This window comes from Xyrauchen texanus, chromosome 37 (assembly GCF_025860055.1).
Source record: "Xyrauchen texanus isolate HMW12.3.18 chromosome 37, RBS_HiC_50CHRs, whole genome shotgun sequence".
NCBI lineage: Eukaryota > Metazoa > Chordata > Actinopteri > Cypriniformes > Catostomidae > Xyrauchen > Xyrauchen texanus.
In genome coordinates this window covers 26,639,370-26,654,135 of record NC_068312.1, presented here as the reverse complement: position 1 = coordinate 26,654,135, position 14,766 = coordinate 26,639,370, and the positions used below count along the sequence as shown (strand labels likewise).

At 36.3% G+C, this 14,766-nt stretch overlaps 1 protein-coding gene across 3 annotated transcripts; it reads right to left on the bottom strand.

Moving 5' to 3' along the window:
• Positions 1–1,975: 1,975 nt before the first annotated feature.
• LOC127630973 (HAUS augmin-like complex subunit 5) lies at positions 1,976–14,501 on the bottom strand. 3 transcript variants are annotated; one of them, XM_052108898.1, is made up of 19 exons: positions 14,327–14,501; positions 14,183–14,245; positions 13,700–13,732; positions 12,492–12,516; positions 12,271–12,403; positions 9,817–9,976; positions 9,014–9,089; positions 8,792–8,877; positions 8,652–8,706; positions 8,428–8,555; positions 8,264–8,342; positions 8,025–8,167; positions 6,747–6,909; positions 6,552–6,632; positions 4,343–4,488; positions 3,872–3,968; positions 3,231–3,369; positions 2,729–2,861; positions 1,976–2,188 (listed from the first exon to the last, which is right to left on the bottom strand). In XM_052108898.1, the coding sequence occupies exons 1-19, from the start codon at positions 14,416–14,418 to the stop codon at positions 2,086–2,088; spliced, it is 1,935 nt and encodes a 644-aa protein (XP_051964858.1). In that variant the 5' UTR covers positions 14,419–14,501; the 3' UTR covers positions 1,976–2,085. The 3 variants fall into 3 exon arrangements, with proteins under 3 accessions (XP_051964858.1, XP_051964859.1, XP_051964860.1); XM_052108899.1 differs by having other exon boundaries at positions 8,667–8,706; XM_052108900.1 differs by lacking the exons at positions 14,183–14,245; positions 14,327–14,501 and having other exon boundaries at positions 9,817–9,971; positions 13,700–13,734.
• Positions 14,502–14,766: the final 265 nt, after the last annotated feature.

Below are 14,766 nucleotides of genomic sequence, written 5' to 3'. Positions count from 1 at the left end.
GTAGTTTTGTTTTATGAATTAATGCTATCATAAAGGGGAAAACAAGATAATGGGGCTTTTTTTTATGTTATATTTTGTTTATTGTCATTCAAATTAAATGTATTGTTATTATTACATTCATAATCTAAAAACAGATATCCATATAGGATTTGTAGGCTCTTCTCTGACTGCCCACTCCAGCACAAAACACATATGGATATACCATCGCTACCACCTTCTACTGCAAGAAATCTGATCGGGTCCCACGGAAGTTCCGCAGGAATACAGACCTCTACTCTGCAATTACATTCTTACTAGAAAGTACTCAAATTACAGAGCTTGCATTTAAAGATCTCTTTAATGGAGATTTTTTACTAATAAGAATTCAGTTAGAGAGCTTTCTAATTGGAATCCTTACTAGTAGAAACTCAATTACAGAGCTTTCTTATTATAATTCTCACTAGTAATAATTAAACTGTATTGCCGTGGCCAAAAGTATTGGCAGTGACATACATTTTGTGTTTTGCAAAGTTTGCTGCTTCAGTATTTGTAGATAATTTTTTCACGTTTCTATAGTCTACTGGAAAACAATGATAAACATTTCATAAGTTTGAAAGGCTTTTATTGGCAAAAACATTCAATATATTCAAAGAGTCAATATATATAATACAAATATACAGTGTTGACCCTTGTTCTTCATAACCTCTGGCATGGTGGATATTAGTTTCTGGGCTAAATCCTGACTGATGGCGATCTATTCCTGCCTTATTAGTGCTCAGAATTGATCTAAATTTGTGGGCTTCTGCTTGTCCACTCGCCTTTTGAGGATTGACCACAAGTTTTAATGGGATTAAGATCCGGGGAGTTGCCTGGCCACGGATCCAAAATTTCAATGTAATGATCTCCAAGCCACTTCATTATCATGCTTACCTTGTGACATGGTGCTCCATCATGCACGGATCATCACCAAATTGCTCCTGGATCATTGGGAGAAGTTGCTCTTGCAGGATGTTTTGATACCATTCTTTATTCATGGCAGTGTTTTTGGACAGAATTGTGAGAGCGCCCACTCCCTTGGATGAATAGCAACCCCACACATAGATGGTATCAGGATGCTTCACTGTTGGCATAACACAGGACTCATGGTAGCGTTCACCTTTTCTTCTCCGGACTATCATTTTCCAGATGTCCCAAAAAGTCGGAAGGGGGCTTCATCAGAGAAAATAACTTTGCACCAGTTTCTACTGTCCAATCCTTGAACGGAAATTCTGCAGGAATGCAGAATTTTAGTCTGTCCTTGATGTTTTTCTTGGAGAAAAGTGGCTTCTTTGCTGCCCTTCTTAACACCAGGCCATTGCCCAAAAGTCTTCGCCTCACTGTGCGTGCAGATGCACTCACACCAACCTGCTGCCAATATTGAGCAAACTCTGCACTGGTAATTTTATGCCAGCGCCAAAAAACAGTGAAATTTGGGTATTTGTGATAAAGTAAATTTTTTTTGCAATTATTTAAAATGCATCTGATCAGTCTGCCCAATAATCTAGAAACAATGCGAATCAACACAACAACTGAAGCAGAAAACTTCGTGAAACACAAAATGTATGTCACTGCCAATACTTTTGGCCACGGCTGTAGAGCTCTCTAATTGGAATCCTTACAAGTAAAAATTAAATTGTAGTATTCTGTAATTAAATATGAATGGGAGTCAATGGAAATATTTAACAAAACATTTTCAATTGTAGAACTATGTAATTTGAATTTTACTAGTACAATTGTAGAGCTCTCTAATTCAAATTCTTGCAAGTAAAAAATTCAGTTAGAGAGCTCTGTAATTTTAATTCTTACTAATAAAAATGCAATTAGAGAGCTCTCTAATTGGAATGCTTTTTAGTAAGAATGCAATTATGAGGAGTAACGACGGGCACATTAAAAGATAATTTAGCCTACCATAATACAGTAAAAATGTTTATAAAGATTTAACATCCTTAAATACATATTGAATGATAATCAGTTTATTTTTAAGAGTAAAGTGTTGAAATATGAAAGTAAAATATAAATTGTATAGAGATACACTACACAAACTTTGATTACAAATAGAGAAATAAGTCAGGATTCTTTTGTTGCCAGTTTCCATCGCTGTAGCCACTGTTGGAAAGACAGTCCTTCTCTCTGCATCTCTGGCAAGGCAAACTGTCCAGGCTGCTCCCACCTGCATAGTCAAATAGTATGATAAATCATAGTTTGAACAATTTATCATCACTATTGCAAATGTAGATTGAATTGTAAAGATGCACTCAGTAAGGTTTTATGTCTTTTGGACATACAGTAACCTAGAGGCACAGATGCAGCATTACTCAAACACAATAGTTTTCAGTTACTGAAGCCATTGTAGAAATACATTTTCACAGTCAGGCTTGATTCAATTAATCCATATGTGAAATTATCCAATAACAAGGTGGTTACTGAGATTAAGTGAGTAGTTTTCAGATGCTCATGTGATCATAACATGGTAGCCCCCATCAGAGGACCCTCTCCATGTAGAATAAAACAGCTTTTATAAGGTTACTGGAGTCTTCATCTAAAGTCAATGGTCATGATTTTATACATACATGTCAAAACCGCAATACATTTCTTTAGGTGTAAAACTTACTGAGTGCATATTTAAATAATTCTATCCAAGAAAAAAAAAAAATCACTCTTAGAACCTAAGATGTTAGAGACTATTTTGCCCCCATATCAGAACATTTACCAGTGTGTAATAGCAGTCTTCACTTGTTCTGCGTAAAGCAGGCCTTTAGAGCATCTCTGTGTGAGCTCAAATGCCCGAGGGAACAATGTCTGCTGAATCTCACCATCTACCATCTTCACACGCTGCAGCAAAGCTGAAACAAAAAAAGTATATTCTCCGTGAGGGTAATTTGGACCCTTAAACCACTCCCTTGAATTGCTGAATTCAACTGCAAGCTGTGCTAATTTTCCAATTTAAAAAATAAAAATCTTGCTTAACAAAATGTCGGTCAAGAAAATGTCAAATGTAATTGAGCACACATGTTAATTAGAACAAGGATGGTTTCAATTGTCTATTATTTGAGGTAGATATATTGTATATCTGGTACCTATAAATACATATGCAGTTTACAGTGAAATTTACAGTTGTAATTATTCTATGGAATCAACCAAGGAGGCAGGCCATATAGGGGAATCTGAACCTCTTCTGTAAAAATTATTTAAAAAGTGCTGTAATGACATACTCTGCTGATCAGGGGAGGGCAGCTTTGCCGTCAGCTTCTGCGTGTCTGCTGCTGACTCTGAGAGAAGCTGAAGGAGTCTGCACAGATGTCGTAACTCCAGCCGCCGGGCTGCAGCCTGAGACCATAGCTCCTCTGAAGCCTGGAAGACAGACCAAACAGGAAATTTAATGAAAGTAAATAATACACCAGGCAGACTCCATTTGTTTCCATACAAATTGGGTTTAGGAAATGGATACTTTCAGCCTTTGCAGGCAATGCATTTGCAATCATCATCAATGAGTTTGGGGAGATTCTTGTACAAATAGTACATAGAGTATATATGGTCCGATTTTGATGGACAAAATCAAAATCATTGGGCGTGGCACATAAACTTTTGGCTTGCTCACTGGGGGTCTTACAAATAGTACTTACTTATAAAGGCACAATCTACAATCACATTTTTATCAAATCGCACAATGATGACCCAAAGATGTCTGCTGTTTTTAAATGTAGTACAGTGGTCATGTTTATGTGTATATTTAATGCAAGGAATTTTCAACATTGCATCAATAAGATGGTAAAATAATAGATAACTAAAAACATAGCCTTCAGAAGAGGAGTAATAAAATGAGAACTATTGAAACAATAAGAGAGAGTCTCACCATATACATGGGAAATGAGAGACTTTCACAGAGTTTTTGGAAAGCAGGAGACTGTAACCGGTGGATAGAAAGCTGAGCTGCTGGTAGCTTCTGTCCCCTGCAGATTGAAGAATCAAGACTTTTTAACAAGCTTCGAAAAATAAGTTCCAAGGAACACATTAGTTATTAGATAAAAGTGCCTTTATTGGATAGGCTAATTTATGGTAGAAACAATACAAAACTATCAGCAATAAAAGAAAGAAATGAGAATTGGTTTGCAATCCACATTTCTTTCTTTTATTGCTGATAGTTTCAAAATTGCTTTCAATGATGCAAAAAAAAAAAAAATCCCCCTACCAAAGAGCAACTTCCACATATTTTTGTACTTTTGATTATACTGTATTTTTTTTTCTTCATCATTTTAACATGCCGTTTAAATCCTACTAACGATGCAAGAAGAAGAAAAAAAATATCATTTGAAGATTTGCTGACCCCTTCATGACCCTGCGGTCCAGTGCAGCCAGTGACACAAAACTGAAGTGCTTGGCCCCTTGTGATACAGAGTTTCGCAGTCCATTTCCAGCTTTAATCACATTACCAAACTGAGTACTGAGGTTTTCCTGCACAAACTGTCCAACCTAAAAGAAAAAATAGCTTTTTGTTACAATTTATCAAATCGTTCTTGTTGAGAATTGAGATCAAGCTGGCTTTTAAAGGAATAGCTCACCTTATATAGTTCACAATGTTCCAAATCTATATTACTTATTTTCATCCACAGAACAGAAAATAAGATCTGGAGAAGAATCTCTAAGCTGCTGTTTTCCATACAATGAAAGTGTTTTGTAACTAGGGATGTAAAGGTGTCACAGTTTCACAGAATACCTTGGTTTTAAAATGAGACAATTATCATACCGTTGACATTTATAATTCACGGTATTGCATTCTCAGAATTTATTTTTTCTCTTCTAAAATCCAAGTAAATGAATGAAAGTTTACATTTTAAATCTCAGTTCAATTAAGAGAGAATCGTCTAGATTTACACAGCATCATATAAACCTTTAAATTGCGATGTCCTCCGTTTTCACTCAAGTCACTTCATTTTAAAAGGCACACACACACACAACTGCACAACAGAGAGAGCACAGTGCACTGAAATGCTAAAAAGCTTGAACCTTTTTTCCCCTCAGCCAAGCAGCTGAAGTCCACGGTGTGTATTTTGGTTATTTAAAAGACCCACAAGGCACCATCAATGTTGATGGTTGCCCAAATTGTCGGCTCAGGCAGATACAGAATATAGGCTAATAAACCTCCTTTCATAACACTCCCAGATCTACAAGATTTGTATAACTGATTAGAATTATACAGTAGATAGTCTAACTTTATGTTTGTGCTTTGTCCGGAAAACAGATTTAAACACATATACTGTATGCAACATTGTTAGGTCATTGTAAGTGCAGCAAAACAATAGGCCTACAATGCGTTTACAAATAAAAACAATTATTATTATTAGTCCTAAAGTCCTTTTTAAAAACTGGTTTTATAAAAGTACTTCAGGCATACAAGAAATGGACAGTGATAGTAGAAAGTACTGGAAAATAATGTCAACAAACTATAAATGAATTAAACTTTTTTGATAGTAATAAATAACATATGATGAAAGAGCATAGTTTTTAAAAAGTACTCACCTTTCCATTTCAAGTTTTTTTTATTCTTCAGTAGGCATAATTAGTGTTATTCAAACTAAATTCCAAAAGCAACTAATTACTTACTGAAATGCATATTTGTTATCTTGGGTTGAAATCTTAAAAAAAAAAAAAATATATATATATATATATATATATATATATATATATATATTATTTGCTATTAAAAAAAAAAAAAAACACATTTCATATATTGATATTTTCTTAAAATCTTAAAATATCTGTAAAGATTTCAAATGTATTTATTTATCCATCCAGAAAAATGTCCCAACATCACATCCTGGGACTAGTATATTCTCTTTTAACTACAGATTTTTCTTTTACATCATTCTTTAGTTATAACCATTTGGTTATGTTGCAAAAATGTATCCTCATCATTGCTTTACTGTCCTGTTTTGTGATCTTTTGTGTTTTACATTTATATCTATTCTGCACCGTCTGATTAAGAGTGTCCAGATGTTCTAGATTTATAAAGCTACAATTATTAGCAATTTAATATTTAGTTATGAAATAAATCTTAGAAAAACACAGAGGCATATTTCAGTTTTGGATTTTTTTTTATATTTAAAGAAATATAAAAAAATATAAAATAAAGTTAAAGAACTGGTTATAACTGAAATATGCCTTTGTGTTTTAATAAGATGTATTTTATAACTAAATAGTAAACTGCTAATAATTTTAGCAAGACATCTTAATACCACGATACCGCTGTATTTTTTTGTGAAGGTTATCATACCGTGAACATTTCATACCGTTACACCCCTAACTGTTATCTGGGCAGTCAAGCTCCAAAAAAGGACAAAAAAGCACCATAAAATACCTAAATGATCTTGTTACATATACAGAAGAACTATAAAGTACATCATTTTGTCAGTCAGTCATATCAGTTTGGTCAATTTGAATTTCTGGGTGAACTATTCCTTTAATGTATTCCTTAAAACCAAACAGACTGCATACCTTGGTGCAACAAAAAGTAATGTTCTAGAATGAGATGGTACCTCTGCATGGACACGGGTTAATTCAGTCTTCACCGAGGAGTTCCCCTTGATCAGGCTCCGTATCTGTTCTTGTCTCCTCTCCTACACAGACAAAACCCATTCTGTCATTCACTTCATATTCCTGTTAACACTTAACCACTACATTCCATGAGTTTACAGACTTTCAGAAACAATGACCTCTCATTTGCTACCCACCACAAGCTGTCTGAAGTCCATGACACTTTGCCACTGTGTATGTAGGGTCCTGATGGCTTCCTGTGCTTCTCTGACTCGTAACTGCAGCTGAGTACACTGCTCTCTGATGCTGTCTCTTACTACTGCTTGCTTTACTCCCTCCATCTTCAACTCAAACACACACCTGCTCGAAGACAGAGCAAAACTCGTATTCTTCTATCAATCCTAATTTATAACATAAAAAATGTTGTTGTTAGGCTGAATCGGCCTCAGTCACTATTTACTTTAATTGCATCAATTTTCCATGCAATGAAAGCAACTTGATCTCATAGTGAAAATGTGACTATATACATTTTTGCAAAACTTGTTATACGTGTCTCCAGGTACAAATCCCTGCAGTTTCGAGGTGAAATGAACTTGGGTGCAAGAACAACTGTGTATTTTATTCACTTTCACTCAAATCAGGACTTAAATGGCTGATTATGACTTTATAATTACTTATTTTTGTCTCTATTACTAGACCCTACTATTTTATGAAATCGAAACACTTTTACTCTAACATATCTTTTGAAAAACTATAAATTGTTATGCTTATATTACAGAACCCCCTACATTTATGCATTTATTCCAAAACGATTATTTTGTGCAATAGCTAAATTGATAGAGCATTGGACTTTAGAGTCGGTGGACTGCGGTTCATTACAGTCATAGAAGTGGCAAAAAAATTGTTCAGAATTTTTTCATTTTTTTCATTTTGCTTCTGCATTTTAAAACACTTATGGATAGGTTTAGGCATTGATAATGTAAGGATGTCTTTTTTAAATGTCTCATTTATATTTTGAAACACTATTGGTTTGGTTCAGGCAAAGGTTTTAGGTTAGGGAGGTATGCTTTAAAAACATCCATCTAAAATTCACCTTAAAACCTCGCCTGGATCCGACACCATTTTACTCACTTTTGGCGACCCCAGCTGGACATTTCACTGGAAAACTGCAGCCAAACGTGTTTATAAAGCACATACATTTTGAATTGTAAAAATGTTGTCATGTTCAAGTATATTTCATGAGATCAGGCTGCATTAAAGCGAGTTGTGAGTTCAGCTGTTAGCTACATTTCGTACAACGTCTCTTTTTGGCTGAGGTCCTGAAAGGTTGGAACAACGATGAGGTTAAGGAAATAACATCAGAGTATTTTGTTATTGGGTTAACTATTCCTTTAAATATGGTGTCTACAATGGGTGAAAAAATCCAATGAAACAATAAAAAAAGAAAATGAAAATTATTGATGCGAGAAGTTCACCTGGCCAGTGGGTCTGTTTCCTGTGCCAGCACACCAACCTCTGCCTTACTCATCAAAGCTGAAATCTCAGTCTCCAGCTGCCCACGTCTGTATCGAGCCTGTGATAATTCAACATAACTCTGCTCCACCTCTTCCCAGACAGACTGCACAAAAATACAAAGTGAGCAAAATTCTTGTGTTCTCCATTCCCAGGTTTATTCAATGTATTCGACAAAAAGATTACTATTTCTGATGATCACCTGCAATAGACTTCGAACAGGTGGCAACTCCTCTTCCTTAGCTGACACATCTATAAGATGATCACTCTCATAACAAAACCTTCAGTGCCAGAGTAACAGGCAGTTAAAAAATTATGAAAATGGCAGTAGGTTAATATTATACACAATACGATGTAGTAATTTACTCTAAAGCTGATACATCACGCTCTACATCCAAAGATGCAATTTTCTCCTCTAGTGCCACTTGCTGTCTGGAGGTCAGAGCTTGAAGAGCTGAGAGCACTTGGTTTGGAGGGTGAGAACGTAGGACATTCTGAATGAAACATGTTGATGTATACACGGTAAGGTGATGATCAGAGGGCAGAACCCCCCCCCCCAAAAAAAATAACATGCATATATTTACACATACCTCCACTGCACTCACCCAGTGCTGGATCACAGCATTCCTTTGATCATGATTAAAACTGGATAAAACAATTAATAAATTAGAATGGTTAAAGGAGAAGCAACTCATCTACAATGTCAGGATCCGAGACCAGTAGTTCTTACTCGGCTGATGAATTTGCTGTCAGTTCGCTCTGTAGAAGGCATTGGAAAAAGAGAACTCTTTCATTGCAGAGCTCTCTGATATCCCTCTGAAATGAATTAGAAACACATTTAAGGTAAGATTTCGATCTAAGTACAATAAGCATAAAGCTAACTGATGCTAAATGAATACATGCATAATTTATAAATGTGTGTACATCACAAACCCAATACAGCGTCACTTACTAAAACCAGAGGATCTGCACCAGCTCCACAGTCTGCATTGTTGGATGACCCAAACACCAGCTTCACTTCTGCTTTCCTGGACATGAGAAAAAGAAAGATTTTTGACATGCTGCTTTTATGCAATATTTAATGTTATAATAGTTGTGTCAGTGAGCTACTTTTGTACAGTGGTAAAACCACAGTTAACTCTTTTAACATCACTAGCTAGATTTAAAGGAATAATTCACCTAAAAATTTGAATTCTCTCATAATTCTCACCCTCAAGCCATCCCAGATGTGTGAAATCATTTAGAACAATATCTCAGCTCTGTAGGTCCATACAATACAAGTGAGTGGTGGCCAAAATTTTTAAGCCCCAAAAAGCACACAAAGGCAACATAAAAGTAATCCATCAGACTCTAGTGATTTAATCCGTCTTCAGAAAAAATCGAATAGGCTTTGAGTGAGAACAGACTAAAATGGAACCACTTTTTAAATTAATACATTACCATTGGAATCTCTGCATGATCATGATGTCGATCACAATCATGATGGCCAAGATCCTTTCAGATGACTTGGATTTAACCATTGTATGGATAACTTTTGTGCTTCCTTTATGTGAATTTTTGGAGCTTCACCATTCACGTGTGTTGTATGGACCTACAGTTGAGATATTCTTCTAAAAATCTTTGTTTTTGGCCTGCAGAAGAAAGAATGTCATACACATCTGGGATGGCATATGGAGTAAATGAAGTGAATTTTCATTTTTTGGTGAATTATTCCTTTAAAGCTACAGTGTGTAATTTCTGCACCACTTTTCTCACTTGGACAGCTCTTCCAGGGCATGTCGTTGGGTGCCAATCATGTGTGTGTCTTCCAGGAGGATTTTTCTGTCCTCTGTGCAGCATTGCCTGAAGGAATCCAACAGGAGCTTTCTCTGTCTGTTCTCCATGAAATCCTCCCAGTTCCTGTTCACATTCTGCTCTGCACAGCACCCAAGAGAGAGGAGAGATGGTAACAATATTAGGGACTTTTTTTCAGTGAACATGAAATGCCGCTCACAACTCATTTTACTCCCAAACCTGATGTATTTAAAAAAATATAACACAGCAAAAAAAATAAATAAGAAACGTTCCATTTTCAGGACAATGTAGTTTAAAGATAATTTTGTAAAAATCAAAATAACTTTACAGATCTTTATTGTAAAGGGTTTAAACTATGTTTTCCATGCTTGTTCAATGAACCATAAACAAATAATGAACATGCACCTGTGGAACGGTCGTTAAGACACAGCTTACAGACGGTAGGCAATTAAGGTCACAGTTATAAAAACTTAGGACACTAAAGAGACATTTCTACTGACTCTGAAAAACACCAAAAGAAAGATGCTCAGGGTCCCTGCTCATCTGCGTGAACGTGCTTTTGACATGCTGTATGGAGGCATGAGGACTGCAGATGTGGCCAGGGCAATAAATTGCAATGTCCGTACTGTGAGACGCCTAAGACAGTGCTACAGCAAGACAGGAAGGGCAGCTGATCATCGTCACAGCGGCAGACCATGTGTTACAACACCAGCACAGGATCGGTACATCTGAATATCACACCTGCGAGAGAGTTACAGGATGGCGGCAACAACAAATGCCAAGTTAAACCAGTAATGCACAATCCTTCCAACAGTGTTCAGACTGTCCACAATAGGCTGAGGGCTTGTAGGCCTATTGTAAGGCAGGTCCTTACCAGACATCACTGACAACAATGTCGCCTATGGGCACAAACCCACCTTTGCTGGACTAGACAGGACAGGCAAAAAGTGCTCTTCACTGATGAGTTGTGATTTTGTCTCACCAGGGGTGATGGTTGGACTCGTCGAAGGAATGAGCATTACACCGAGGCCTGTACTCTGGAGCGGGACTGATTTGGAGGTAGAGGGTCCGTCGTAATCTGGGGCGGTGTGCCACAGCATCATCGGACTGAGCTTGTTGTCATCACAGGCAATCTCAACGCTGTGCGTTACAGGGAAGACATCCTCCTCCCTCATGTGGTACCCTTCCTGCAGGCTCATCCTGACATGACCCTCCAGCATGACAATGCCACCAGCCATACTGCTCGTTCTGTGCGTGATTTCCTGCAAGACAGGAATGTTGTGTTCTGCCATGGCCAGCGAAGAGCCCAGATCTCAATTCCATTGAGTATGTCTGGGACCTGTTGGATCAGAGGGTGAGGGCTAGGGCCATTCCCCCCCAGAAATGTCCGGGAACTTGCAAGTGCCTTGGAGGAATAGTGAGGTAACATCTCACAGCAAGATCTGGCAAATCTGGTGCAGTCCATGAGGAGGAGATGCACTGCAGTACTTAATGCAGCTGGTGGTCACACCAGATACTGACTGTTACTTTTGATTTTGACCCCCCCCCTTTGTTCAGGGACACATTATTCAATTTCTGTTAGTCACATGTCTGTGAAACTTGTTCAGTTTATGTCTTAGTTGTTGAATCTTTATGTTCATAGAAATATTTACACGTGAAGTTTGCTGAAAATAAAAGCAGTTGAAAGGACATTATTTTATAATGTTTACTTATCCATTGGAAATGTATTGGATCGTTAAAGGTGGTCTCTATATACATTTATGTTGGAGTGGTTGATAAATAGGTAAGATTGGTGACATAAGTTTTTTTTCAGAGGCGGAGTGAGTTATTGCATTTTAACAAAATTCATGCACTGATGAATTGTGCAAATAAGACCAGGAATGTGCATTGAAAGTGCAAAACTTTAAATAGGTTTAAGAACTAATTTGTACCAAACATAATTTATTGTATTGGGTGCTTGCTTGTTTACATTGTGTCTGTATGTAATTTTATGTTGTATGGATAATTTAAACTTTTAAAGTGTATCTTGGAAATAATGAAAACTGAATCCAAACCAAATTTCCCCATGGGGACAATAAAGTATATTCCATTCCTCAAAGTACATTTTTGTTTGTGTTGCGCTGGCCAATATGGGAATCATCTTAGTCTTCTACTGACATCTAGAGGCATGGATGCCACATAATTTTATGAGGCAGCCCAGCTCCATTTAAATTAAAACAGCGTGAAATCACTGGAGTCTTCACTTCAAAAGAGTGTACATGATTAATTTTTTTATGGATTCAACTTTTTTAATAAGGGGAAATATTTAATGCACCTTTAAAGTAAATGTGATCAATTTTGATTTCATGTTGACATCACATAGCCTATATGTAGTCTAGTAGAGAATCATTAGACACAAACAGAAAGAGAATTCACCTTCAGTAGCAAGCTGATCCTCCACCCGACTGATCTTTGTGTCCAGTTGAACAAGATCAGTCTGAAGGGCATCAATCTCTTTCTGAAGCTCAAGCCTTCTTACATCTGTATTCTGACTGTTCAAGTGTTTCAGCTACACAGAATAATTAATGAGAACCTTCACATACAGTATCATCAATTTTACTTTAAAGTTGGAAATTGGAATTAAGCTTCTTTCTTACCTCTTCATCTTGTAAAACTTTGTACCTTAGGATTCAGACTGTCAAGGCAAATGACTCCACAGCTCATATAAAAGGTGATGGTCTAATTTGAACAACTTGGTCAGGGACATTTTGACACACTGCAGTATAAACACTAAACACATGATCACTTTTATATATTGCATATATGCCATATAATATGCATTTATGCATATTATAGTTTTTATAAATCTTTTTACTAATTCTTCAAACTATAGTCAGTGCTCTCAAAACAATTCACACAGACGATGAAACAGACACTTAATTTTGCAGAACAATTCAATTTCACTGCATAATGAAGCACTATATTCATTTCTGATAATGCATTTATTAAAACTAAATACTGACATAGATGTGTTCTCTATTGAATTCATAACATATTCAGCTTTAGACACACAACTATACTATTGTAATAACACATTCATCATTAAAATCCACAATAAAAAAAAAAATTTCATGTGTTTTCCTCTCATTTCTATTTTTTTTAACTGCTTTTTACGGTTGTAGACATATGTAAGACAGCACTGTAAGCACAGATGGTACAGTAATTGTGGACATTGATTGTGGCATGCAGACCAATGCCATTTCTCCCTCCCTTTTTTATAGAGATGGAAATCACTGTAGATCTGCTCACATTAGGCTCATTAGAAAGACTCTGATCATTTGAGCTTCTTCTGTGTCGTCTTTAAATTTGGTCTTTAATCAACTCTTTCAGTGCTCACCCCTGAAAGAGTTGAGGAAACCTTCCCCTTTTCTCATCACTTCTTCCTTTACCTCTTCTCAGTTTGCACCTCTTCTTTGTCTTGTCTTCCTCATTGCATTTACATATTTTATCCCTTTTATAGATGGCATGTCATGAAAGTTGAGTGGAAAAATTGCATTTTCTTTGCTGTGTGCATTACTATCACAGCAGATATCAATATGAAGGATTTGACAACCTGGCATGTGCATTTGAGTATATCAATTTAAATGGAAAGCATGAATTTTGGATGGATCAGAGAAATTTGTGTGTAGTGTTTGGAGAATATAATGAAAATCAAGAAAAATTTACAATTTGCTTAGGACAATTACAAAGTGTTCAGATGGCTGTGTTAATTGTTTTGAGAGCAGTGTTGTGAGTGTGAAGAAATGTGTAAAATCGATCGAGAAACACTGTAACAGGGCAGGCTGTCCAAAAAATAAAAGGATACCATTGAAGATTCCCCCTTATGACCCGAACATTCCTAGAAGTATTTATAAATTGCTTACATGAAAAGGGGTAGTTGACAAAATCCATGAATATTTTAAGTACTTCAAGAGGTTGCCATTTCTTTTATTCGTTATTTACCATTTCATTTTAAATCACCTTTTAGATATGTTTACAAATGCATTAAGAATAAACTTGAAGAATAATATTTTAAAACAATACATATTCCTCTTAGTCTCTCAATTAATATGAGGTCATAGAAATTGAATGAAAGAGAGATATATATAGATAGATAGATATATAGATATATATATATATATATCTATATATATACACAATTTAAGATGAAGGATAGATAGTATGTCACTTACGGCAAGGCACTGCTTGACATTTGATGATAATTACACACACAGGCTAACTCTGAATCATGTATATGTCCTGCATCAAGAATATCAGCATTATAAATTATTAAAACTAAGGACATCACCTCTCTTTATACACATGCTGCGTGATATATTTCCAAATGGAAGCTCCGAGACCAACGCACAACCTAAAAGAAAAAGGCAAACATATTTTCACTCTTAAAGCTTTGGTGAGAAATTAATGTTATGACTCATAACCACAAACGTACGTCTTTATATATCCGTCATCAGGGAGTCTGGCTGCTGGCAGATTAAGTTCATCAATAGCCCAACGCTTTAGCTCCTGACTGAGACCCGACATCTTTTATAACTGTTTGATCTTAATCAGAGATTATGTCTTGATGTCAACAAACTGCTGCATCCAAATCTCAAAAACCCGGGAGAATTTTCTTCGCCTCTGCTTGATTTCCGACTTGTAACAGATAAAGACGATGCTGCCCCCTATAGGTCTTCACGATCATCAGCACAGTTTGTAGTCCGCACGAGTTTAGGGGTTTTCAAAAAATTGTTTTGCCGCCGAGGACTCCTATTATGTTGATATTGCGATGGACCCCCTTCCTTATATATAAAGAAAGCTTTATAAATTATTTTCATATACAACCCATTTAGACCGAGTGAAATTGTGACACAATGGTGACATCTTGTGGCA

What these genes read in the sequence shown, in the direction of transcription:
- LOC127630973 (XM_052108898.1), bottom strand. Translation starts at nt 14,418, where the DNA reads ATGTCGGGTCTCAGTCAGGAGCTAAAGCGTTGGGCTATTGATGAACTT. An exon ending in ATAAGGGGGAATCTTCAATG is followed by an intron (nt 12,517 to 13,699) that starts GTATCCTTTTAT and finishes CTGAATCCTAAG; the next exon opens with GTACAAAGTTTTACAAGATG. An exon ending in AAGTTTTACAAGATGAAGAG is followed by an intron (nt 12,404 to 12,491) that starts GTAAGAAAGAAG and finishes TATTCTGTGTAG; the next exon opens with CTGAAACACTTGAACAGTCA.